This window comes from Arvicanthis niloticus, chromosome 8 (genome assembly GCF_011762505.2).
Source record: "Arvicanthis niloticus isolate mArvNil1 chromosome 8, mArvNil1.pat.X, whole genome shotgun sequence".
NCBI classification, from domain to species: domain Eukaryota; kingdom Metazoa; phylum Chordata; class Mammalia; order Rodentia; family Muridae; genus Arvicanthis; species Arvicanthis niloticus.
In genome coordinates this window covers 85,690,542-85,718,075 of record NC_047665.1, presented here as the reverse complement: position 1 = coordinate 85,718,075, position 27,534 = coordinate 85,690,542, and the positions used below count along the sequence as shown (strand labels likewise).

General features: G+C 42.4%; 2 protein-coding genes across 6 annotated transcripts in view; one reads left to right on the top strand and one right to left on the bottom strand.

Annotated features, from left to right (window-relative positions):
* On the bottom strand, positions 1 to 22,160 carry LOC143443396 (uncharacterized). 2 transcript variants are annotated; one of them, XM_076939724.1, is made up of 4 exons: positions 22,086 to 22,160; positions 20,460 to 20,588; positions 12,985 to 13,007; positions 1 to 763 (listed from the first exon to the last, which is right to left on the bottom strand). In XM_076939724.1, exons 1-4 carry the CDS (start codon positions 22,137 to 22,139, stop codon positions 655 to 657), a joined length of 315 nt encoding a protein of 104 aa, XP_076795839.1. In that variant the 5' UTR covers positions 22,140 to 22,160; the 3' UTR covers positions 1 to 654. The 2 variants fall into 2 exon arrangements, 1 of the variants encoding a protein (XP_076795839.1); XR_013112351.1 differs by lacking the exons at positions 20,460 to 20,588; positions 22,086 to 22,160 and adding an exon at positions 13,848 to 14,000.
* Matcap2 (microtubule associated tyrosine carboxypeptidase 2) overlaps positions 10,885 to 27,534 on the top strand; it is a 37,809-nt gene continuing 21,159 nt past the window's right edge. Inside the window, exons 1-4 of one of the 4 annotated variants that reach the window (XM_076939721.1) lie at positions 10,900 to 11,432; positions 13,941 to 14,245; positions 25,398 to 25,703; positions 25,797 to 26,092. In XM_076939721.1, coding sequence (XP_076795836.1) covers positions 11,386 to 11,432; positions 13,941 to 14,245; positions 25,398 to 25,703; positions 25,797 to 26,092 — 954 coding nt within the window. In that variant the 5' untranslated portion in view covers positions 10,900 to 11,385. Of the gene's footprint in view, positions 11,433 to 13,940; positions 14,246 to 19,378; positions 22,937 to 25,397; positions 26,093 to 27,534 lie in introns of those variants that run through there. The other 3 variants (XM_034509843.2, XM_076939722.1, XM_076939723.1) reach the window with 3 other exon arrangements.

Here is a 27,534-nt window from a genome sequence, read left to right as displayed (position 1 = left end):
ACTACAACGAGGCTTTATTCTTGTATCAGCTGAAGCGGAAGACCCCAAGCCCGGAAAAGGCACTGCTTATATGCACCCTAGAGTGGCATGTTCACTTCTGATTGGCTGTTCACTCATCACCCCATATTACGCCCCGGGATGGGCAGTGACTTGGCGAGATTTCGCCTCTTGCACCTGCGCAGTTTAGTTGTTTACTTGTGGGAGCACCGGATGCCAGAGCCATCTTGTAATGGCGAATGTTGTCACCGCTCGCTGTGGCTCCCTACACCAGATCAGGCAGGTTCAGCTTTTCAGCCTTTTGTCTGAGACACAGTGGATGAAGAAGAATGGTCTTGGGACATACATTAAACAGGAGTACTGCCTAAAGCTGACCAGGAAAGGAAATATCTGTGTATATTTTTGTGATTCACAACAATAAGTAAAACAGTCCTAACATTAATCCTAATTATGTGGCACCCCATTTGGAAAATTTTAAAGTTGTTAAGCAGCTCCCAAGTTGATAATTATTAATAGAGAAAATAAGTGCATCTAAATAAAAACCTTCATTGATTTTTTAAAAGAAATATTTCTGTTATAAAGGTAAGAGAGAAGAGAGCACAGAACAAGTGAGCTGTTTGACTTTGTACTTGAACAGCTACTGGATCGACACCTGGTTCAATGCATTGTTGCCACAGCCAGTGAGCTCCCGTGCTGTCCATCTGGGTTCTCATTGTTTCTCTGAGTATGCTTCATTCTTGAAAATAGTTTCTCAAAAACGCAGGACCTGCCAAAAAGTGATACATAAATTAAGTGTGACTGTGAGGTGAGGAATTTTGTCTCCAGGAGACAGGACCTACGAGAAGCGTGGTATAGGGACATGACCAAATTTTTCTTCATGTTGAATGGCATGTACAGGTCTATGCATGCCATTTGAAAATTGGCAGGTAACTTAAACATAAAAACACATTTTAAAAGTTAAAAAAAAAAATGTCATAAGGAGCTGGAGAAATGGCTGAGCAGGGTTAAAAGCCACTCACTATTCTTCCAGTAGCCAAGGATTTATTTGCTGGCACCCCCATAGCAGCTCACAAATATTTGTAATTCTTTTTCCCCCTTTGTTTTTCAATATAGTGTTTCTCTGTGTAGCCTTAGTTGTCCTAGAACTAGCTCTATAGACCAGGCTGGCCTCGAACTCACAGAGATCCACCTGCCTCAGCCTTCCAAGTGCTGAGATTAAAGGCAGCTGTTAAAAGCTAGGCTGTGAGCCCAAAATACTTTTTTTTTTAAACCTTTCAAAAGGTAAAGGAAAAGTGTTAACATCCAGAAGCCAAAATACCAGAAGGTTTGTTGGCATCAAACGTAAAAGCTAGGACACATGGAATGCTATATTCCAAACCTTGAAAGTAAATACTTGTCAACCGATATTTCTATGCACCACAAAATCATCTATAAAAATACATGGGAAAATAAGAATATTTAAGGGGCACAAGAAAGACCATACTAGAAAATATCTGTGCTGGATCATGTGAGGAGCCATATTACACAGGGTGAATATTTCTCTGACCCTCGAGTCTCAAGATTCTGAACTCAGGACTGGGCAAGAATTTGTATGTTGTCATCTCAGCTGCAGCCCTGCTGCTGACCAGTCACTTTCTGTAGTGAGATGTGATGTCTTCCTACACTTTGCCTCCATGAGCTGCAGTGGAAAGATGGCTTTTCTTTTATCCCACCTTAGATTCATCACTGAGAAGCACTGAGGATGCAGGCTTCTCCAGGAAGAAGGTGGCCAGCTGGCTTGGATCCCTGCTTCTGTTTGCTGAGTTAGACATAGTTTTGCAAATAGGAGGATGTTTAATTTGAAGCAAGTGTTTAGGTTGTGGATTCTGAGTTCTTTCCTGTCTGCTCCAAATGAGTAAACAAATGCCAAGCAAGTGTAACTTCATGTTGTGTTTTAAGTCTTCCAGGTTTGACACTATTATGATAAACACAGCTGAGAGGACAGCACTAAATTGCAAATATTCATTATAATTTGAAATGAAGGAAGTATTCACAAATTATAAATATCTAAATCCAGGTGTAGTCTATGCCAGATTTATCAAACACAAACAACCCTGCAATGTGTTAAAGACTCATAACAGCAAGATACCAAGATTGGTTTCATATATGAATGAAACCATTGCAGCTTTGTGCAGATAGACATTTCCACATGTGTAAATCCACAAGTTTTAAAAAGAAGAGGTTTTCTCTTGAAGAAAAGTAAATAACCTGTTGTTGACTTTTTCAGAAGACTTTGGACAATTTGCTCTTTTAAAATGTCTTGTTTTGCCGGGCAGTGGTGGCTCACGCCTTTAATCCCAGCACTTGGGAGGCAGAGGCAGGCAGATTTCTGAGTTCGAGGCCAGCCTGGTCTACAGAGTGAGTTCCAGGACAGCCAGAGCTATACAGAGAAACCCTGTCTCAAAAAAAAAAAAAAAGTTTTGCTTTTAATTTTTCTAAGAAAGGACCAACTAGCCCTGAAAATTTAGTTTTGGACATTTTTATACTATGTAGTTGCTTTTTTAAAAAATAAAATTATAAAACCTTGTCCTTTTAAAAAAGAATAATTCAAGAGAAACACAGGGTAAGACTGTTCATGACAACTAAGCCAGCACTGCAGAAGCTTCTTAAAGCAGCAGCATACACAGGGCTGGAGAGATGGCTCAGTGGTTAAGAGCACTGACTGCTTTTCCAGACGGTCCTGAGTTCAATTCCCAGCAACAACATGGTGGCTCACAACCATTTGTAGTGGGATCTGATGCCCTCTTCTGGTGTGTCTGAAGACAGTGACAGTGCACTCACATAAAATGAGGAAGATGAAGAGGAGGAGGAGGAAGAGGAAGAGGAAGAAGCGTACATAGAGGAAGAGGACAGGAAGAAAAGACAAACTAGTTGACCAACCAGAACAAAAATTATAAATTTGAATGCAAATAGCTTTAACCCACCAATTAAAAGACACAGGTTAATGGGGTAAATTAAAAACAAAATAAAATGACAATTAGACTTAGTGGCTAAGAGTATTTGCATGGATTGCTTAATAAATGCCTCTGGATTGGGCAAAGACAACAGCAGGAGTTGCTTTTAAGGAGAAAATGCAGGGAAGTCTGTGTTAGGATGAGCTAGTAAGTCCTGCTAGCCAGGGTAGTCAATTAATGAATTTTGATTGCTGGACTGCAGGGAGCCTCCTGGCCCTGAGAGGGTAGTGGCAGGGGCACAGAGTAGGACCCTGGTGATGGCTTTAAACTCTGAGGGTCTCAGGGCTTTCTGGCTCTCTGACCTGTACTGAAATGCTGATGATAACTTTTAAAAAGTTCTAAAATTTTTTTCTAAGGTAAAAGACTGCAGGCTTAGGTGATTAACACCTGAAGCCTAACAGCAGAGGATTAGGCAATGTGGCCTTTGTTCTATCTCAGCAGGAACTGCTGGGCTCTAACTTATACCTGCTAGTCTGAGGTCATAGGAAGAAAAGACACTTAGAGAAGTTATTATAGAGTTTATTACTAAGTGTAAAACGTTTCCCGTGGAAGCTATCTAAGGGGGAAAGTGAAGAGGTTCTAAGTGGGGAAAAGGAAAAAAATTCTAATAAGGGAAAAATTCTAAGGGAAAAAATTCTAGGCAGGGGGAAAGGAAGGGAAGGGACGAACGACCCTCTCTTTGTCTTTGTCTTCAGTACTTATACATTCTTCGGAGTACATGATCACATGTTACAAAGTTCATTGCAAGTTCACACCAAAAATCAAATCATAAATTGAAATAGAAGTTTACAACAGAGAATGTTTATGTGCATATCCATTAGGAGTAATTATCTGGCTAAACATCCATCACCTGTCTAGCTCCACAAATTCACTGTAACTAAGAAATTAGTGAAGTTTTGTATAGATAAACCCAGGCAATATTTTATCTTCTGTCCTAGCACCTATAATAAATCTTTAGTTCCTTAATAGTGACCTTTGGTTAATTGTTTTACAACCTCTTGGAATGTGCTCTGAGTAGGAGAAAGTCTGGTTACTATCTAAGGGCAATTAACTGATGACACTTGGGAGACTGGCAGAGTTCTCATTGCAGTTTTGACTATCAGAAAGGGACCTAATAGCAGTCCCACTATAAAAGAGTTTAATAATAATCATTGATATAATTTTAGGAATTCTTATAGGATCCTGTGATTAAGACTTAAGAAGTCATCTATTTGTCTATATAGCATCACCACAAGACAGTACATCTTCATGGATCTGCAGAGATCTGCTTCAAAGGGGTGTGCTATTGCTTAGTGGTTGTTACATATGTTTAATAATAATAATAATAGGAAAAGCATATTAATAGCAGGAATCTTTTTAAAAATAAGTCCCTTACATCCTTGCTGAATAAGGAAGGGCTCACTTGTTGCAGATTATATAATAATCCAAGGCAAGTCATTCCAGGATGATCACCTACTAATTATTAGCTTGTCCCATTATGGCTCCTGACACTGAACCTTGGTATTATTTTATCAGGCATAAGGAAGTGGCCAAATGAGGGAAGAGAACTTGGTGGCTAGCTTTAGGAGTGTCATCTAACAGTTTAGCAAAGGAGAGGGAAGAGGAGAGAGCAAGACCTGCTGGTGCCATGCTTGCAATGTTTGGGGCTGTTAGAGAGCCTGTGGGAGACTGAACACTCACCTCATCTCAGAGACTGAGGCAGCATGAGATGAGAACAGACATCTCACATATGGATGGGTTCTGAATCAAAAGTCAGCAAAGAAATTCACAGTTAAGTTGCACTAGATTAATAGGAATTAACAGATATCTACAGACTATTCTACAGACTGGATATATGTTTTTTTTCAGTATATCTTTTCAGTGGCACATGGAACCTCCCTTAAGTTTGTTCACAGTATAAACCATAAAACAAGCCTCAGTACAAAAAACAAGATCCACCTGGCCCTGCCTCCCAAGCGTTGGGATTAAAGGAACCTGCTGCCACATTCAGCAAGAGAGGAGACATTGAAATTCCTGGAGTCAAAGAAAATAAGAACACAATCTACCAGAATCTCTTGGTAACATCTAAGATAGTCCTTTTCTTAGCTGAGGGAAGTATTCAGTTAAAATCAGAGAGGGGGCTGGTGTGGAGGCTCCGGGAGCAAAGGTGATACGAGTAAGATCAATGACCCCCAAGTCACTCCCCCAGATCCATGTAAAGTCAAAAGGAGAAAACAGTTCTATGGCTTGTCCTTTAACGCCCACTGGCCAGGCATCCTCAGATACACACCATAGGCACACATAATGATTTTAAAAAACTTAATTTTTAAAAATTACAGCAATACCAAATAAATAACCTAATAATACACCTCAAAGCACCAAAAAAAGAAATAAGTCATACTCAAGTGCAACCTATGGCAAGCAATAAAATTCAGGTCAGAAAAAAATAAATAAATAAAATAAAATTCAGGTCAGAAATTAATGGAGATTTACAAAAACAATACAGAGAATTAAGCAGACAAAAGTCTGTTTCTTTAAAAATGTTATCAAGATGGCTAACCCTTAGCTATCATAACCAAAGTCAGAGAAAGAAGGCCTATATTAATGAAATTAGAGAAAAGGAAGTTGTTACAACAGATGATCATAAGAGAATATTTTAATATTTATATTCCAACAAACTAGAGATTCTAGAAGAAATGGATACATTTCTAAAGTTGTATAATTTACTGAAATCAAGCCAGAGGAATTAAACAACTTTAGAGATCCATAACCAGGAAGATGGTCAGATGAAAACAGTGATTAAAGTGCTCCCACAGGGGCTGGCAGATGCCTGAGAGTTAAATATGCAGATTCCTTTTCTCAGGTCCCAACATCAACTCATAAGCACTCCATGAGAGCTGAGATCTGACACCCTCTTCTGGCTTCCTGGGCTCCCACTCTCATCCATACTCATGTGTCATACACATAAATAATAATAAAAATGAAGAAAGGGAAAGAACACTACCAAACACAATCTGTGAAGCTAGAATAATTCTGATATCCAAAGTGGATGATGTCACCCAAAAAAGAAGACCACAAACCAGTCTCTCTGATGGATACAAAATCTCCCAAATTACTTATGAATTTAAGATTATGATTATGATCACACACCAGATTTGGTGACACATGCCTCTAATCCCAAAACTTGGGAGGCAGAGAAAGGCAGATCTCATGAGTACCAGACACCAGGACTAAGTAGTCCTGTCTAAAACAAAACCAAACAAACATTACAAGCAAGTTGATTTCACCCTAAGGAATTCAAGCTTAGTTCAATACATGCATTTAAAAGAAAAAACCCACAGTTCAACATAAAACACCAAATTAAAAACTTAAAAACAGGCAATGAGGAGAAGCAGCTGCCGAAGCAGCTGGATGATCTGAAGTTGCAGCTGTCCCAGTCAAGTTGGAGGTCACTACAGCAACGGGCAGCTCCACAATCAAACTTGCAGATATCTGTGTTGTTCCCAAACCTATCACTGGTGTCCTGACCATCATGAACCAGACTCAAACCAAATCTTAGGAAACGCTACAAGGAAATGAGTACAAGCCGCTGGACTTGTAGCCAAGGCAGACAAGAACCACCCTCTGCTGCCTAACTAAGCACAGGGAAGCTGAAGACTGTGTCTGCATACAAGTCTCCAGCCAAGGCTGGAGGTCTCCACAACGATAAGTACCAAACTGACTGAAAAGAGACAGACATCCCATGCTCATCCCAGCGGATGCAGAAGAAGAACTTGACCAATCTCAACATGCATTATGCTGGCTAGTTTTATGTCAACTTGACACCAGATAGATTCATTTTGAAAGAGAGAACCTCACTTTCTCTTCTCCCCTTCTTTCTAGGCCTTAACTAAGGCCCCTTTTCTTAAGCACAAAATTCAAAGATAATGCACATGTGGAAGTCAGAGGATAGTTTGTGGGACCACGTTCTATCCTACTGCGAGTTCCAGGGATTGAACACAGAGCTGTGTAATCCAGAGTCTTCTGGTTCCCTTTGGAACAAGATGAAGAACTCTCAGCTCCTTCTCTGTCAGCATGGCTTCCTGGACGATGCCAGGCCTCCTGCCTTGATGATAATAGATGGCAACTACCAATAAACTAGAACCTGTAAACTAGGACCAATTAAATGTCTTCCTTTATAAGAGTTGCCTTGGTCATGGTGCCTCTTCATAGCAATGGAAACCCAAACTGAGACACCCAACAAAGATATTGTTATTGAAACAGGGTCCCATTTGTGTAGACTGGCTTTGAATTCAGGATTCCCTTGCCTCTGGCTCCCAAGTACTGGGATTATGGGGTTGTAATCTCATGCAGTCTGGCTGGATTTTTGTTGTTTTGTTTCTTTGTTTGGAGAGTCTTGTAGCTCAGGCTGGCCTCAAACTGTGTAGAGGATAACTTTGGGTTCCTAATCCTCTTTTTACCTCCCAAATAATGGGCATTAGTGATCCCACACCTGGTTTTAATTTTACTACAATCTTGATTTTTTTTTTTTTCTTTACAATGCTTCGACAATGGAGGATGTCAGGCAGTGGTGGCATGCACCTTTAATACCAGCACTGGGGAAGCAGAGGCAGGTGGATCTTAGTTTGAGATCAGCCTGGTCTACTACAGAGCGAGTTCCATGACAGCCAGGATTACATAGAGAAACTTTGTCTTGAAAAACGACAAAAACCCCAAGCAAACAAACAAGAAATAGGAAATAGGAAGGTAGGGAGTGAGGACAAAAGGAAGAGAGGGAGGGAGGGGAAGAGAGGGAGGAAAAATTGAATAAGTGAAAATTAAATCAGTTCCTTATCACAATATTAACTGTTTCTGTAGAAACAGGTATAAAGGAAGGCTTTTCAGAAAGATGAAATTGTTCCTTGTTCTGGTGTGTGTAGAAACAATGCTGACAGAGAAGCAGCACAGGACACTGTACCCAGCACAGACCCTGAGCAGGCACAGAGTGAATCAATGATTAACAATGCAGGTGCGCAGACTTCATGAGGATGACTAGTCACATAGTTGGAGCAGTAAAAACAGCCCTATAGTCCAAGAACAGATAAACTCTGTGTTCAGGAAATCTGTTAGCAAGTGCCTGAAGAATATGTGTAAAACATAACTTTAAATGTTTTAATTATATTGACATATGTCTTCATAGAGCACTTATTAAAGATATTTCAAATAAAAATGATACAAGGGAATATTGGTAGGGTGAACATAAAAACCAAGAATGAGGTAGATTCTAAATGGGCTAAGTATGACGGTATCATTGATGGTATCAAATGCACTTTTAGATTTTTCTTTTCTTTTCTTTTCTTTTTTCTTTCTTTGTTTCTTTCTTTCTTTCTTTTTTTTTTTTTCTTTGAAAAATACAGTCTCACTGTGTAGTTCTGGTTCACTATGTAGAGCGGGCTGGCTTCAAACTCACAATCGAGTCACTGTCCCCGCCTCCCTGGTGCTGAGATCACAGGCATTCCTCACCACATCAGCCATTTTCACAATTTTTTAACAAGTTCGATTTTGTTACATGTAGTTATGTATACCACATGCCCATTAAAGTCAAAATGTTGGTGTCTCTGGAGGTGGAGTTACAGATGGTTATGAATGCTGGGAATTGAACTCAGGACCTCTGTAACAGCACTAGTGCTCTTAATCACAGAATCATCTCTCCAGCCCCAGTTTTGCAATTCTCAAGTTTTTCATTTTTGTTTTTGTTTTGAGACAGGGTCTCACTCTATAGCTCAGGCTGACATAGAACACGTTACATAAACCAGGCCTTCTCGAGATCTGCCTGCTTCTGCCTCTGAAGTGCTAGCATTAAAGGCATATCCCACCACCCCAAGCCCCCAAATCCTTAAGATTGATGAACACTGAAGAGGAGGTACACTTTTAATATCTACTCTAACTTGTGTGTGTACAATGTATACGTATGCACACATATATTCATATATGTAATGATGTCAAAATCTCCATTACTAGTCAGTAAGTTACTTCCATACTCTAAAAACGTTGAGCCAGGCCCTTGTATATAAAAATCCATGAAATATATACATTTTAGTTATTTTGAAATATACTAAAAATGGGGCTGGGACATAGCACAGTAGTAGAGTGTTTGCATAAGTATTCACAAAGCTCTGAATTGGATAGCTAGCACTGAAAATCAAAACAGCTAATTAGATATAAAGAAAGCAGAAACAACGGTTCAGCATGCCAGCAAAAGCATTCAGAGCAAACTGTACAAGCTGTGGTCACATGACTTTATAAACCTCTGCTTAACAGTGTAATTGGTGGCATAAACCTTGGAAAGCAGAGTCTAAAAAGAGAAGCAGACTTGCCGGGTGGTGGTGGCACACGCCTTTAATCCCAGCACTTGGGAGGCAGAGGCAGGCAGATTTCTGAGTCTACAGAGTGAGTTCCAGGACAGCCAGGACTACACAGAGAAACCCTGTCTCGAAAAACCAAAAAAAAAAAAAAAAAAAAAAAAAAAAGAGGCAGACTAAAGTCTCCTGCCATAGTCAACTTTATTCAGAGCATCAGACAACTTATACTCTGAGGGTTAAGATGCATCACATAAATAAGGTATCCAATCACAATGCCAAGCTACTACACATGGCAAAAAAAAATGTTTTTCCATAGCAGCACATGAATAACAGCTGAAGTAAATGCACCCCTATTCACTACATCTGGAAGGAGCACAAAAATACATTCTAAGAACAATTCTGAGTTCTGAAGAAACTGAGGTCACAAGACTGTCTTCTTGTTTTCTTGGAGTTTTCTCACAAGCACTCAGAATTCCCACACAATTCCATTCTTGATCTCTGTTCAGAGAAATCTCCATTAGGACAGTCCTTGTTTTCCTTTTCAAAGAATAATTGTTGAATATAGTGTAAAAGGGCAACAGGCTGGACCATAGGCATAACTAGGTCTGCCCGACTAGCTGCAAGCTTTCCTCTTTGAGAAAAAGTCCTGAAGCCACAGTAACTTTACACACTAGACATGAGTAGTAAGGTGCTCACAGAAAACTTGAAAAGCAAGTTTCAGAATGCAGCTGTATGTGTTGCTAGAGTAATTTCAACTAAACTGCTTTAGCAAATGCATGAACCGAGACATGATGTATCTGAAGACCCATTTGATACCATTCTGTTTCTCTGAGTTAACATTGAAAGTCTATACATTTTCTACTGCTCCCCACCCTAGAGTCAGGGATGGTTGTGAGCTGCATGTGGGTGCTAGGAACTATGTTCAGGTCCTTTACAAGAGCAACAAGTGCTCTTAACTGCTGAGCCATCTCTTCAGCTCCTCACTCTCCACATACTGTTCTTCATATATATAATTTTTATGTATACAATTACACTGTAGCTGTCTTCAGACACACACCAAAAGAGGGCATTAGATCGCATTGCAGATGGTTGTGAGCCACCACGTGTTTTTTGGGACTTGACCTCAGAACCTCTGGAAGAGCAGTCAGTACTCTTAACTGCTGAGCCATCTCTCCATCCCCAGATATTGTTCTTATCTGTGAGACCTTAGGTTTAATCTCTATAGCCTTAAAGAAAAAAAAAAACAAAACAAAACACGACTGCTTGTTCTCCAAATGGGTATGCTAAATAGGAGAGAAATCCGGTAAATCATGGGTCAAAAAATGCTGAATAAATGCTATGGGAAAGTAAAGCCGAGAAAGGCAATATGAAATGCGAAGAGAAACTTTAAGTAGTGTGGCTTTCAGAAGAGTGATGCTGGATCAAGACCTGAAGGAAGTGAGGAAGGTATTCTGTAGACAATCTGGAGGAGAAGCATTCCGAGCGGGAAGAATCACAAATGACAAAGGCCTTGTGGTAGAACAGTGTACAGTGCATCTCTAAGACAGTGAGAGCATAGTAGGCGATGACATCAAAGAGGTGAGCAGACTAAGTCATAAAGAACTTCAGGAGTAGTGCACGAGCAGAGTGGCATGATCTCATGTCAGCAGGATCCCTCTGGCCACTGGGTTATGAAAATAGATTTGAGTCATGGTGAGAGTACAAGGATTATCCAGGACTCAGCTTCAGAAACTGAGGGTTGAGGCACCAGATGGGATCATGTAACTGAATGTAGGGGTTGGGAAAATCTTGTCAACAGTAAAACATTCCGGGACAAAAGATTGATTCCAAATCAAATGTATTCAATCCGGAGGATTTGCTGGCAGTGCTCCCCAGCCCTGCAGCAAGTGATGCCACTGCAGCTTTGGCTCTGAGCACAAAATATGTACTTTCTATTGTATATGGTGTCACCCATCAACACTAGCGAATGCCACCGGAAACACCTCAGCTTGGGTTCTGCAAGATTTGATGTTAAGAGTGGCAGTGTTTATATAAGGTTTTCTGCTCGTATGGAAACATAACGTGATGGATTAATTATGGAAACAAAGGCTTTTAATATTTTTCCACCACCATCCCTCAGCATGTAAGTACCTAATATGTCTTTAGATTGTATTGGTTTAGAATGGTTTGTTTTAAACATTGGTGTTTGAAGGGCTAACGACTGGGCTGGAGGGATAAGAGCACTGACTGTACTTCCAGAGGTCCTGAGTTCAATTCCCAGCAACCACATGGTGGCTCACAACCATCTGTAATGAGATCTGATGCTCTCTTCTGGTGTGTCTGAAGACAGTGCACCCATATATAGTAAATAAATCTTAAAAAAAAAAAAAGAAGGGCTAAAGACATGGCTCAGTAGTTAAAAGCACTTGCTGCTCTTGCGGAAGACCTTGGTTCAGTCTCCAGCACCCACACAGTGGCTCACAACCATCCATGCTCCCAGTTTCGAGGAATCTGATGACCTCTTCTGGCCTCTATGGGCTCCAGGCACACATGGCACACATAGAGGCAAACACTCATACACATAAATAATTTTTATGAGTAAACTACAGCTGCCTTTAGACACACACTAGAAGAGGGCATCAGAGCCCACTGCAGATGGTTGTGAGCCACCATGTGGTTGCTGGGAATTGAACTCAGGACCTCTGGCGGAGCAGTCAGTGCTCTTAACCACTGAGCCATCACTCCAGCCCACAAATAAATTTTTTAAACACCACATTAAACTTTTAAAATAATCTTTAAGAACAATGGTTGTTTTAGCTGTGCGAGGTTATATATTCCAGCACTTGAGTGGCTGAAGAGAGAGGAGGGTCAGAAGTTTAAAGTTATCCTCAACTGTGTAGTGAGTACTAGGCCAACCTGGGCTACCTGACGCTTTGTGTCACTAGCACTACAATTCCTGACCCCCCCCCCCCCAATGTGCTGATTTGAGTTTTCTTTTTTACTGAAATGAACTCTGTCTTGGGATTAGGACAGAATTTCCAACATTCTAAAAATCACTAAGCATACTTCTGTGATTTTATACTGTGTGCTTATGTAAAATGGCACTCTCAGCATTGACAATTACAAATATTTAAGAGAAAAATCACCTCTAAAAAATGTGGAAGATGCAGGCTGGTGAGATGGCTTAGCAGTAAAGGCACCTACCACCAAACTGACAACCTGAGTTCGATTCCCAGAAACCATTTGGTGGAAGGAGAGAACTGACTCCTGCAAGTTGTCCTCTGACCACACACACATCACGGCACACAAGTGCTTACACGCACACACACACACACATACACACACAACTGTGTTGAAGATACTCTGTGTCCTGCATTATTAAGTATTCAGCTGAGATTATTTACGTAAAAAATAAGCAAGCACATCCATCTCAGTGTGAACACTTGCTTTCATATTTTAAAATGGTAAAACTCTTTGTATACAAATAATAGATTTCAAATAAATTTATGATTTAATTATTCATTATTAACTTTTCTTCTCAAAACCCCTTTATGTCCCCCTCCCCCTCTGTCCCTTTCCCTCCCCCTCCCCCCTCCTCCTTTTCTTCTCTCTCTGATTGGACTCTTTCTCTCCCCCCATCCCAACCTCCCCATAGTAACTTGCCTGGCCTTAGTCCTTGGGGCCAGTGAACTCACCTGAGAGCAGTTTTCCAATGAACCTGCATTAAAAAAAAAAACAAAAACCCTTTATGCAATATATATATATATATATATATATATATATATATATATATGAATGATAGGTACACAAGTCAAATATTTGTAACCTAGGTGGCTTCAAGCTCATAGAGGAATTTAAACATCTTGATCCTCCTGCTTCTCCCTCCTGAATGCTGGAATTACAGATGTGTACTTAGCAGGCCAGGGTGCACAGTACTGGGGAGGAAACCCAGGGCGCTGTGCATGTTAAGCAAGCACTTCACCAACTGAGCTACACCCACAGTCTGTTTTCTTTTTCAATTTAGTTTCTTAAAAACTTGTGTGTATGTCATGAGTGTTTGCGTGCAGGGGCCTGGGGAGAGCCAGAGGGCACGGGATGCTCTGGAAGTGGGGTTACAGGTAGTTGCGAGCTGCCATGAGGAAACAAACCCAAGTCCTCTGCAAAGCAGCCACTGCAAGCTCAGCAGTGTTAACTGCTGAGCCATCTCTCCAGACCTCCTTTTAAATTAAATATTTTATTTACTTATTTTTTAAGACATTCTTGTATAGTCAAAATGGTCTCAGAATTCACTATGTAGCAATGATGGTCTTGAACCCCTGATTCTCTTTGCTACACCTCTCAAGTGTTGCGATTATAGGAGCGTGCTACCATACCTGGCCATCTACTTTTCCTTCTACAATTGTCCTACTTATTTCATACCATGTAAATTAGTTGAAAGGTAAGGGGTCTGAATTTGCACTGGTCAACTAAAACTAAGAATTATTACACCATTCCTATTTCCCCTGCTGCCATCACGAAATGAGGCCCTTTGAGCCTCATAGGATCCCGCCCTTCTCACCCAAACACCCCAGCTGCTGCGGACCAGCTCGCATGGGTCCGCGCTGTGCACGCTGGGAGTTGTAGTTCGCTTCCCTTCTCTCCCTTTGAGCAGGGTGTCAGTCGCAGGAGCGCCTCCAGCGGCGAGCACGCTTGGTGGCGCGGAGTGCGGGAAGAAGGCAGGATCGTCTCCTAGCAACGGGGTTGCAGCGACGTCACCGTGGCGGGTTCTTAGCGCTGAGGCCAGGTGGAACCGCCGGAGCGCCTTCCAGCCTCTGTGTCAGACGTGGTCCTCCACCTTGCGCTGCCGATCCTGCCCGATCTGGGCCCGAGGTACCTTACGAGAGTTTTCGTTGGTGCGGCCCACCGGCCTGGGCCTTGACCTCAGTGGGACGATGCTGGAGTCTATTCGCGTAACGGGTGAGTGCAGGCACAGCTGGCCCAGGTGGCGCGGCTGCAGCCGGGTGGAGACCATTGGGTTTGGGACCGGGAGCAGTCCTGCAGCCCCAGCCCAGCAGAGGGAAGGGACAAGAGCTGTGCAGTCTACAGAGTGTAGAGTCCAGTCCGACTCCAGAGCATTTTAGGTGTGTAGTAAGGTGTTATATTTTCTAGAGTGTTCAGAAAAAATCAGCTTTGGAAACACACCTCTACATTTCAGTGTATGTTGTGTATGTTTTGTTTGCATTTATTATCAAACATTTTGAATTGATGGTATTAATAAGAGCAGGTGTTTAGGTCCAAGGTGGAAAGTTTGTCTCTCATTTTTAAATAGATATGCATATTAACCATATTTAAATCTTTAATAATATTAAACAGTTCCAGAGCCATTTTCCCAGTATTTGGTTCTGCATGAAGACATTTCTGCAGGACAGATACCAAAGCAACAGAATAAAGGGAAATAGCAAATTCCTAAAGTAGAGTCAAAAATAAGCCTAGAAGTTTTAGCTTTAGGGTGTTGCAGTACCCAGTAGACCAATTTTTCTAGGGTCTAGCTAGTTTACCCAGACTGGCCTTGAACTCATGACCCTACTGCCTCAGTCTCCCAAGGGCTGAGATATGGACATCAATAGCTAAGATCATTTTTTTAAGTTAGCATACAAAGTCAGAGGTTTCATTATGATACTTTGAAACTCATTTTATTGTATGTTATTGCAGAATTTTTTTAAATGAAAAACTAAATTACTTTTAAGTGAAAATACTTTCTAATCTCAATTTTTTATATGTATTATTTGCTGATCGGTGTTATAAAATACAGAACTGATGGTTGTGCAGTTCTGGTAACCTACAGATTATTCCACTGTTATGTTGACAGGAAACATACAGTTATAAAAGCCAAGATCTTAAAGGCCACTTAAATTGGCATTAGGCTTTTTAAAATTGAGATTTGATGTAGATATTACTCTTTTGAGACAGAGTTTCTCTGTGTAGCCCTGGCCGTCCTGGAACTCACTCTGTAGACCAGGCTGGCCTCAAACTCAGAAATCTGCCTGTCTCTGCCTCCCAAGTGCTGGGATTAAAGGCGTGCGCCACCAACGCTCGGCTACTCTTTCATCTTAAAACACACTAGCAGAGGCAGACGCAAGTGGATTTATATGAGCTTAAAGTCAGCCTGGTGTACACAACAAGTTTCAGACAAGCCACTGATACCCTGTTTTTAGAAACAAACAAACAAACAAACAAAAAACCCTCAAAACAATACAATGTCAACAGTTGCTCTAAAGCATCAAGCCTGACAGAAGAGCAGCAGACATGAGCAAGACTCAATGATACATACTCGGGAGCTGTTGTCATAGGCTGATAGAGGACTTGCTTACTATAACTAGGTTAACACAGGAAACGTCAAAAAGAAATGCATTCTTTTGTACATTAAAAAAGGTAATTTAACACTTCCAGTCCTTCATATGATTTAAAACAAGGCTTCTCAACTTCAGCAGTTTAATACTGGAGAAGTTAATTCTTTATTGTGAGCATCTGTTTTTTAACACACAGAGAATTGTGACAACCAAAACTGCCCTGTGGGTGGCAAAATACTATCCGTGTCATCCAGTTAAAACCATTGCCTGCAAGAAAATAGATTCTGTCACCCACGTGAGTCACTCTGTTTAGAAACTACACCGATTAAAGTCATTGTGGCAAGAATATGGTTACATTGGTAGTATAGTGCATGATTAAAATATATTGTTAGAGGAGAATAGATATGTTGACAGTCTGAAACACAGACTGGATTCCTGTAGAGTCAGGGGTTACAGATGGATTCTTTTTAAACGGAACACCTACTCTTGTTAAATCAGTTCTTTCTCCAGAATTTAGTGGAGTACAAGAGCCAGACCAACTTGGTCTTGCATTTTCTGATGTAGGTAATTTGGCAGTGAAACACTAGCCTTAAGGAGTCTTGTCTCTGGTATTTTTAAACATTCACCATTATTATAAAAGTGATTTTCATTATTATTATTATGATTATTAATTTATTATACAGACTCTTCTGTTGTCTAGCCTTCTTGCTGAAATATCAGTCAATCAATAAACCAAAGCCTTTATGAAGAGTATAGCTGAAAACCACACCCTGCACTGCCCAGACTTTCCCTCACTTTGCAGTGTCTCAGATGCTCCCTTTCCTCCTTGCAGAACTTGATTATAATAACAATACCGCTGAAAATATGTTCCTTTTTTCTTTTGGATTTGAAATAACAATAAATATGCCAGCCTGGTGGCACAAGCCTGTAACCCTAGCTACTGAGAAGCTGGAGCAGAAAGACGGCAAGTTTGAGATTTCCTGGATAATTTATTGAGCGTCTATTCCAAAATGAACGTAAAGGCTGGGGAACTGGGGATATGGCCCAGTTGAAAGAGTGCTTGCCTAGCATGCACGAAACCCTGCTTCTGGTACCCAGTCCCATCTTAACCAGGTGTGGTAGTGTACACTTATAACCCTACCACCCAAGATGTGGAGGTCAGAGAATCAGAAGTGCAAGTGGGGTAAAAAACTGTAAATGCAGAATAAGTGGTGTTTTATATTCCCAAACTGAAGCAGTTGTTTGTGAAATCACTTTGTATGGTATACGAGTTTTACTTAGTCATGATGTACTATGATCTAGACATGACGTCCTCGTGAAAATGCTGACTGGAGGGTGAGGTGACACAGAAGTGGAAGCTATAGGGGAAAAAAAAGTATGTTCCTTAGAAATGGCATCAAATCAGAAAAGGTTTATTTTCTTTCCTCTCTCACTTCTCCCTCTGTCCCTTGTTCCTTTGTCTCTTTCTTTCCTGTTTTTTTTTTTTCTGCATAGTACAGAGTGGCCTCTTGGCTTAGTCTCCTGGCTGCTGGGATTACAGGTTGCAACACCATACCTAGCTCACCTCTTATAACTCTCTCTCCCCCTCCACTTCTCCCTTTTCCTCCTCTTCCCCCTTTTTCTCTCCCCTTTCCCCTTCCCTCCCCCTCTCCCGCCCCTCTCCCTTCTCCTCTCTCCACTCCCACTTCCCCCTTCTCCTCCCCCCCTTTCTCCTCCCCCCATCCCTTCTTAGACACACTGGCTCACTCTCTAGTTGTGACTGCTTTGTAGCTCATAGCAATCCTGTCTCCAGGATCCTATAAGGAACCACACTAGCCGTTTGAGTGTCTCCTGTCTTTCCAGGATAACCTTTCCCATCAAGCTTCAGGCAAGCAGCTCTTAGGGCTGGGTGCATCTGTAATCTCAGCATTTGGAAGATTAGGAGTTCATGGTTATCCTTAGCTACACAGTGAGTTTGAGGCCAGTCTGAGATCTGTGAGACCCTGTCTCAAAAAGCAAAACTCTCAGAATCCTAACATTGTGATTCACACGTGTAATCCCAGTATCCCAACACTTGTTGTCATATTTTTTGTTCTGTGAGATCTGCCTGCCTCAGCTTCCAGAGTGCTGGACATAATGGCCTGAGCCAGCCATGCTTAGTTTCATTTCAGGTTTTAGAAAGAGCCTCACTATGTAGCCCCTGTTGGCCTCAGTTGGAGTTCCTCCTACCTTTGCTTCCCAAGTGCTAGGGTTGCAGCTATGAGCCACCGCCATGCTGAGTGCCTACTCCATAATCCTTGTGGAGAGTACCTCAGTGTTACCCTAGTGAGAACAACAGTGCACAAGCATTTGTTTTTTCCTAGAGGGAAAGAGAATGAGCGGTGTGGGGCAGGGGGAGTATGTGTAAGGGAGTTGGGGTAATGAGTATACCACAGCGCATGTGTGAAGGGCAGAGCATGATTTTCTGGATCCATTTCTCGACTTCTACTTTGTGAATTGATTTAGCAACAAGCACTGTATCACACGGAGCATCTCGCCAACCCTAATAAGATTCTTCTAATGCGACACTTATTTTTTGTTGCTTCTGTGGTTAGGGATCTGTAAGCACTTTTAGCCCTGGTGGTAGCAATGAGAGAGAGCGTTGACGATCTAACTAACGACAGACACAAATCTTTCCCTAGCTTTAGGAGAAAACTCTGTCCACAGCTATGCCTCTACTTCTCCAGCCTTGTCTTCCACACCTGTCTTAATCTTCCCACTCCTGTAGTGTCAGTCAGTCCTCAGAGCGTCCTTCCCTCCCTAGGCTCACCTCTTCTCCTGGGATGCTTGGCTAATAGTTACTTATCTGTCATCAGAAAGCACTTAGTAGGTCAGTTCTTACTTTGCGCCAGACTCCTGACCTCCTGACACCTTGATGTAATCGTCATGGTTACAGGTTTGTTTTTTTTTTTTTTTCCCCCCCGGCCTTCCCAATAGCAAAACTCTGAACTCTCTGCAGTGTGGAACTGCTTACAACTGGTTTGCTCGTCTCCCTGCTTATGAAAGGGGAAACAGAAAGGCAGCCTATGGAGGGAAATACCTGAGAAGGAAGGGTAGAGAATTTGGTCCCTTGAGTGCTGCTGTTCTCTATCTTCTTTTTGCCTGGGGTGGGGCAGTGTTGTTTTTTTAGATAGGTTCTCATTCTCGCCCAGATTGGCTTGGAACTCACTGCAGAGCCGGGCTGGCCCAAGCTAGCTTTGCTGTCCGTGAACTACATATAAATGTAGTCATGTGCTCCTCTGATCTGGCTTCCCTTAGTCAACATTATCTGATGTTCCTCAGCGCTGGCACGGGTAACTTCAGTTTTATTTTTATTGCACAATGCTCTAGTATTCTGATAAGTTAATACGTTCTTTATACTGTTTGATATATATCATCTGGGCTTAAGAGATGAAGTACTCTATAACATTAAAGTGTTTCTCTTTGGACATGATGGGGTTTTTGTTTTGTTCTGTTTTATATTCCTGCTTGCAATCAGGCATCCTTTTGCAACATTAGCCCAAGTTGTCAGGTTTTATAATAAGTATTAGTGCATCATGACATTTTCATTTGCATAGAGTATAGCTAAGTAACAAGCAGAATAGCTAGTTAGCATTTGCAGGATCCTAGGTTCAAAACCCAGAACTGTATTCAGAGACAGCTCTCCGAGTTTTAGGCCAGCCTGTCTACCTAGAGTTCCAGGCCAGCTAGGGTGGTACAGAGAGACCTTGTATCAAAAAAAAAAAAAAAAAAAGCTAGGCCGTGTGTGTGGTGTGTGAGGGGGAATAGGGAGTGGAGAGATGGCTCAGCAGTTTAGAGCACTTGGTGCTTTTTAGGGGACAGGAGTTCAGTAACCCTGTGCTCAGGTACCAGGAACTGGCCCCAGGGGACGGAACCATCTCTTCTGGCACCTGAGGGTACCTGTATACAAGTGGCATATATTCTCTCAGACACACACAGAAAGACAGTTAAAAACAAAGTAACAAGATGCTGAGCCCAAAACAAGGAAGGAACAAAGATAAACTCAGGACAGCAAAACAAAAAGAAAAGAGAGAAGCACCATTTTGTAGGCCAAAGTTTGTAGGTTGGTATTTTTCCACCAGGTGTTGTTTTTGCTGGTCTCGTTTCTAGTTAGGACGTTATAACTTTTCAGAAACCTAAGCCATTCCCAGCAGTGACAAGCTTGTTTACTGAGCAGTGTCCCTTCTCCTCCATGCTTTTAGATAGGAACAAGAGCCCCGATGGGTTTACTGATTAGGCTGATGTTACAGAGAGTCCTTGACGGAGCTGGGGAAGAAGCCAGGAATCTGAGTATCCTTCTCTCCTGTTCTAGATACATCTGAAGCGTTTGCTGTGTTGGCAAATTCGGTGTATTTATCAGAGTGCTAATGCTGAGAAGTAGTTTTAATGTAGTGACACTATTTGTCTTTTAAAATGTTTGCTTAGCTAGTCAGTCAGTATATAATGGGTTTTAAACGTGTACACAGTATAATTGGGTTACATTCTCGTGTATACAGTGTATGTGGGTTATACTCTCCCCTGCCCATCCCTCATCCTTCTCCCTCTCCTGAGGCCTTCCTTCTGCCCAGCTACCCCTTCCCTTCATGTTTTGTTGGCCTATGGAGGGATACTGACAGGAATATACAGTACAGAAACAGCACTTTACCAGTGACCACTAATGAAAATGGTCTCTCTTCTCCGGCAACCATTACTGGCTTGACCTTGTGCAAGCAGCCATAGCTACTGTGAGTTGATGGCGCCCAGCACTCCTGTGTCTGGAAAACACCACTTCACAGCAGCCCTCCCAGCTACCGACAGGTTCACCTTCTCTTCTGTGGTGTTACCTGGGCCCTGGAAGTAGGGGGATGATGCAGCCGACGAGTCCACAGCCACATGTGTCCTGCACTTTGAAGAGGCGTGAATCTCTGTGTTACCTGATGTGTATGACAGTGAGAGCAGAGAGCTGTACTGAGCTGTGGGTGTAAGGATAAATTATTTATTCACAGTTTGATGCTACATTCACTTAGCAAAGAAACAGTAGTAGGGTCTTCCTGAGGGTGTATGACCTCCTCAGCCGCAGGCTCTTGGCACTCCAAGTTTTTAATTAAAAAGTTGTGAGTGACTGAAGTGCTCTGGAAGTGGGGGCAACTTGTGAGTCACTCTGTCTCTCCACCATGGGAGTTCCAGTAATCGCACTCCGGTTGGCAAGACTGATGGTAAGTACCCACTGAGCCATCTTGGTGGCTCTTGTTATAATTTCTGTTTGATTTTTGAAGCACAAATTTTTAGTTACAAGCTGTCTCACTTTTAACTCATGACAGTACTTCTGCCTTAGCCTCCCAAGTACTCGGATTAGACGTATGAGCCACCGCAAACAACTCTGGTTCTGTACCGTTTAATATAACTGAAATAGGATTACTGGGATTGGGAAATATATTGTGGCAGGACTGGCCTCACCATCACACTGGGAGACTCTGGCACTGAAGCCTAGGCCCCCAGTAGACATTAACAAGTGAACTGAAATGGGGAGGGTCTGCAGGGCACTCTCTGCTACTTCCTACTCATCCGTGAAGATTTGTTAGGACTTTTATTGTTGCAGTCAGGATTGTTGATTTTGATAGACTATCTTTCCTTTATTCTTTGCAAGTCTGCATATGTTAATCATATGCACTTGATTATTTGCATTTCCAACTTCTCCCTCCTCCTCTTCCCAAGAACCCCCTCCCTGGAATGGGCTAAATAAAGATGTTTTGACTTAGGCTTAAAAACAAGGCAAGAGAGGCACTCAGAAGGAAGCAAGGCACACCCAAGAAAGCACTATATGGCTTCTCAAAATAGAGCCATGGGAAGTCAGACACACCTGAGTGTGCGTGTGGACTCCTCAAGGAGGAGGGGCAGGGTAAGAGTTTTAGTTTTTTTTAGTGTTTGTTGGTTTGGTTTGGGTTTTGAGGCCCAAGCTTTGCTCCAACACTGTAATACTTAAGATAGCCTTGAACTAATGATCTTACTGCCTCCACCTCCTTCCCAAGTGTGCGGCTACACTGTTACAAAGGGCTGGGGAACTGAATCTAGGGCTTCATCCATTCTAGGTAGGGGAGGGTACGTCTGCAGCCTCATGGCTACTTAAAAAGTACTCCGACCTATAATAAGGTTGTATTGTTGTTTTTGTTTTAGACAGAGTTTCAGTATGTGGTCCTGGCTGACCTGGAACTCAATGTGAAGACTAGGCTTGTCTTGAATTTACAGAGATCCACCTGCCTCTGCTTCTGGAGTACAGGGGTTAAAGTTGTGTGCCACCACATCCGCCCTTAACAGGTTTAATCTGAATGTCCTTGGTACTTTTGACTAAATAAAATAAATCAATTAAGACCCCTTGGTCTTAAGAATACTATAAGTTTTCAGAACCAACCCATTTTTTATATTGAATGTTTACCTTTTAAAAATCAGCGCAGCCAAGCGTGGCAACCTACCTCTGTAATCCCAGCCATTGGGCTGAGGCGGGAGGATGTCAGCCTGGGTTGCATAAAGAGTCCCAGGCAAGTCTGGCTTCCACAGAATGAGACCCTGACTCAAACAATAAAATAATAAAAATCAGAACAGTGTGTAGGCAGTGAACTATAAAACAGAATTCTTCAGAGTAATCTTTATTAATTGGTTTAAAAATGGTTTAGCTTACTTGATTCTGTGACGATGGAATGGGAGAATAATTTGGCTGCCTCCGTTTTCTGTTTCAGGGTGCTCCCTGAGTCCTACAGTCCCCATGCTCTTACCTCTGTCTCCTGCTTTCCTGTGGTGTCTGTTTCATTGTCTTCCATTGTGACTTTTTATCTGCTGAACTTGTGTCCTTTTAAGGACACTGACATTGTTCCTGGCATCTGGAGCACTGCCCATGTCATGGTGTCCCTGGCATCTGAAGCACTGCCCATGTCACGGTGTTCCTGGCATCTGAAGCACTGCCCATGTCACGGTGTTCCTGGCATCTGGAGCACTGCCCATGTCATGGTGTCCCTGGCATCTGGAGCACTGCCCATGTCATGGTGTCCCTGGCATCTGGAGCACTGCCCATGTCATGGTGTCCCTGGCATCTGGAGCACTGCCCATGTCATGGTGCTTGCTAGCCCAGTTGCTTTGCCAGCCCAGTTTTGATTGTCTCTTGGTGACACCAAAGTCTGAGCCTCCTGAGGAACGTTACCAACCAGCCTGTGATGGAAATAGTGTTTGTCCTTCTACATTGACCTGGTTGAATCTTTAACATCTTAAATGACTTCTTTCTACAGTTCATCTTCAACATGGCCCTGTCAGATCTAAACCGCTACATCGGGTTTGTTTTGTTTTGTTTTGTTTAACGTGTATGGACATTTTGCCTGCCTGTATGTTTGTACCATGTGGAGCTTGTTGCCCGTGCAGGGCAGACGAGGGCATCACACCCCCTGAGATTGGAGTTACAGATAGTTGTGAGCTACCATCCGGGTGCTCGATGTGAAGTCTGCCTCTCCTGCAGGAGCAGCCATCCCTCCAGGCCCTCGCCTCTCATTTGCATCTAGTTACATTTGACCCTTACAAGTTCATACCTTCATATTATCCTTTAGACACTAGAATTAAACTTTCACCTGTTGTTCAAGAAATATTTTTTTTTTTTTTTACTTTTCTTGAGGTAGGGTCTCACATAACGCAGGCTGGCCTTACACTTGCTATGCTGACAAAGTGACCTGACCCTCCTGTCCTCATTTCACCAGTGAGTACTGGACTGTAGGCAAGAAATTTTACTTGAAGGGCTTTAGGAATCTTACATACTTAGAGTGTCTGTTATCTACCTTTGACCTGGTATTGTTTCTTCACCTTAAACACTAAACTCCTGGACTTTAAAACTGACATTTTGCCAGCCATGGTGGCATACAACCTATAATCCCAGCACTTGGGGAAGAGGATTCTTGTGAGTTCTAGGCCAGCCTTGGATACCAAGTGACACCTGCTCTAACTTTGACATGATGCTAGTTTGGAATATCTCATCATATCAGTAATTGTCCTATAAAAAGGATGTCCTAGACTCTGCTCGTAACATGCCAGGAGCCTGCCCTGTGTGATGACCGTGACACCTCCTCTACCCATGTGCTGCGACCTATCATTAAAAGGCTTCCGATCAGAAGTCAGTTGTAGGACTGGGTTGTAATTAAGCGGAAGAGTGCTTACCTAGAGTGTGGGAGCCATGGGTTCCTCCCCAGGACCAGTGGGGAAAGCAGACCGCACGGACACAACTCAAATGTGTTTATAAAAGTGCTTATTAGAGACATGTGGAATAAACGATTCTAAAGGACAGAGACTAAGTTTTTGAGACAGGGTCTCATGTACTCAGTCTCCCCTAGACCTCTGTTGTGTAGATAGGGATATCTGGGGCTCCTGATCCTCCCACTGCCGCCTGACAGTGAACAGCTTGGAAGCTGGTGAATGAGCAAGCAGTTTATTCGACTTACCTGTTTAAGGCATTTCTGGCTTAAAGACAACGCCCTCAACTTGCCATGTAATGTACTGACACCTTTGTAATAGTAATTACATGTATTTTTCTTTTTTTTAGCAACAGTATCTCATGTAGCTCAGGCTGATCTAAAAGTACACTAAGTCTAGCCTTGAAATTCCAATTCTCCTGCTTCTACCTTTCAAGTTTGGGGATTACAGGCATCTGGTACCACCACCCCCTCCACCCAAAACACATTGTTGCTGTTTTCCTTGCTGGGGAAATAGCAAACATTCCATCACCAAACTGCAAACCCAGCTCTTAACCAGTTATTAATAGTGACTGACCTTACTGAGACATGCTTACACACATTATTAATAGTGACTGACCTTACTGAGACATGCTTACACACATTATTAATAGTGACTGACCTTACTGGGACATGCTTACACACACATGTATCATCAGGTGTTTTTTTGTTTTTTTTTGTTTTTTAAACTTGGTCTCACTGTGTAGCCCTGACTGACCTGGAACTCACTGTGGAGTAGGCTGTCTCAATCTCATACATACCCGCTGCCCTTGCTTCCCAAGTGCTTGGATTAAAGGCATGCACCACTGTCCCCAGCTGTCATCTCTCAAATCTTAAAGATGTTTTTAAAGTAGAAAAGTACTGTTGTGTTTGTACTTTTGAGGGTTTGGGCGGGTGTTGTTGTTTTGTTTTAATTTTTTATCTCTGTAGCCCTGGCTTTCCTGGAACTGGTCTTGAACTCAGAGATCCTCCTGCCTTCGCCTCTCTAGTGCTAGGACTAAAGGCATTAGGCACCATGGCCAGCTAGCTTGTGTTAAGATAACTAAGATTTTGCCGTGCAGCCATGGGTTAGCGCTCACTGGTTACTCCAGGTTGGCCTCAGACTCCAGACAGTCCTCTTGCTTCTGTTTCTTGAGTTCTGATATAGGTGTGAGCACACCACGCTTCCTTTCCTACGGTTATCTTTGTATTTAATCCCAAATGTCAAGCTTGTGTTAAAGTCTTGGATGGCGATCTGGTGTCATACAATCTGTCCTTGTGAAGCTCACGGTAACGAGGCATTCAGAGCATTTTTGTGTATTATTTCATTTTACTAGACTTTGAGCACACGTGTAGCTTGAAGCTGAGCGTTTTGATAGATAACTTGTGAGCACAGTGACAGGACTGCTTACTGCTTGAACTCAAGGCGTTTGCTGGCTTGTAAAGCCGACAGAAGCTTCAGGGTAGTTTCCATTCAATCCGCAGTGCGCTTCATCTGGCTTCTCTGTTGTCTCTTTGTTTTGGTTTTGTTTATCATCACAGAAAAGCTTCACTGGCCTGAGCATGAACTTGCTAAGAAGTTTGTTCTAAATGCAGAAGAGGCATTGATCATTGACAGCAAAAGAAGCTTTTCGAGTTTGTCCTCTGGAGTTCTCAAGGACACTTTCACAACTGGAACCAGTAGTTACAATGTCCTACTACAGAGCAAGGAGGAGAAAAAGCACCATTCACAAAAGCGGTTTTCCTCTGCCTGCTCCAAACAACATAGAAAGCCCAGCAAATCTCCCAGTTCCTCTCATAGCAAAGACCCTAACAAGATGACAGCCCTGGTGCCTGTGACAAGCACTGGTACTTGGTACTGCCTAGACAAGCAGTCTGCTGTTTTTGTCACTAGTTCAGTACCAAGTCCCGTAAAGTTTACCCGTGATATCTCTGTTACAGGAAGCAGCCTAGCACTGCCACCTAAACCGAAGAGCAAGGCCAAACGACGCACTCTGACCCCTCTCCCAAAGCCAAAGCAGCAGCCCCAGCTGTGCAGAAGCTTTGAGAAGGGAGATGACCTTTCTGGGAAAAAGCTTTGCATATTGACTGCTATAAAGCCCATCAACCTGGAGAAAGAGAAGCTGCGGTTCTTCAAGTCGGATTATACTTACAACCCTCGGTTTGAGTATGCCAACCCCGCTCTGCCGGGAGTGTTAGCCAAACACAGCAACGCCTCTGACCGGTTTCTTAAGCAGGTAAAATGCCACTTTTGTAGTAGTAGTTCATCGTTAAGTACCTAAAGCGATTGTCTACCTTTGTAAGCAAAAGAGATAACTTCATATCCTCTATTATCAACTCCCACCAGAGAGGGGTAGCTATGTGATAAGAAATTTGTATGTGAGTGGTTTTGCTCACCTATATGAGAACTCTGTTGTTGTAATAAAAATCTACAGACTCTGCACTGTGTTCTCTGACTAGAAGACACCATTCTATGCTTTGACTTAGAGTTATGAATTTGTGGCTGAGTAGCCAACAAATAAGGGTTACAGATAAGGGCTAGGCAGACTGCACCATCTGTGCTTTCCCCCTTTGGGTCTAGGAGATCAAATCCAGGGTCTTGGGCATGCTGGGCAATTGTTCTACCATCGTATGGCATACTTTCATAAACATACTAAAAACAAGATCTAGTAACCTAGGCTAACCTCGGATTTACAGTATAACTGGAGATAACCTTGAACTCCAGATCTCTCAGCTTCCACCACCTCCCAAGTACTGGGACCAGGCTACTGAGATGGCTAAGCAGGGGAAGGCTGCTGCCACTAAGTCTGACAACCCGAGATCAGTCAATCCCAAAGACAAGGTGGTGATGGAGAACTGACTGTAAATTGTCCTGACTTCCTAGGCATGTGTGTGCCACACCACACATACAGTTTGAAAATGAACTCTAAGTCCTGGGATTACAGGAGAGTGCTTTCATACCTACTTTATAAAGCTTTTCCAAGTTCTTTAGATGATTTTAAATATGCTGTGATTTCCCTTGGTAGAAGAACTCTCCTTCTCTTGCTTTGTGTTTTCCAGTGAGCACTCACCCTTTTGCTTGTTGTTCAGACAGGATTTCAGATGGCCCAGCCTGGTCTAGAGTTCCCGTGCAGGGAAAATGACCTTGGCCTTCGGACTGTCCAACTGCTTACTTTATGCAGCTCTGGGGACCAACCCTGGGCTTCGAGCACCCTAGGCAAGCCCTCCACCCATTGAGCTACACCCCAGGCCTAGTTTGCTGTTCTTTTTAGTTCCAATCACCCTTCTGCCTTTTGTCTTCTCTTCTTTATTATTACATAGGAAAATATATAGCATGTTTAAAATCATTTTAAGTCCTTTAAAAAGCGTTATAAGGTAGGTATGGAAGCACACTCTTATAAACCCAGGACTTAGAGTTACTGAGTAGACTTTTGTAAATTTAAATTTTGTAATTGTAAAAATATTATTTAATTACCTTTCCTCAGTGCTGAAGACAACCTTTTGAGGCTGTGCATACGAGTCACCTGGCACTTGAGAGGCTGAGGCATTAAGATCTCCAGTATGAGTGAGCTAACCAGGGAGGGCTACTTCTAGTTTCATTCCGTTGCTATGACAAAACAGACCAGACCAGTGTAAGGGAGGAAAGGTTTATTTTGGCTTATGGCTTCTCATCACTGAG

Coding starts and splice junctions, on each gene's coding strand:
- LOC143443396 (XM_076939724.1), bottom strand. CDS start 22,139: ATGCAACCCAGGCTGACATCCTCCCGCCTCAGCCCAATGGCTGGGATT. Junction 13,008..20,459: donor CCCCTACTTCCAGGGCCCAG/GTAACACCACAG, acceptor TTTTTAATGCAG/GTTCATTGGAAAACTGCTCT. Junction 764..12,984: donor CATTGGAAAACTGCTCTCAG/GTGAGTTCACTG, acceptor ACTTTTTGGCAG/GTCCTGCGTTTTTGAGAAAC.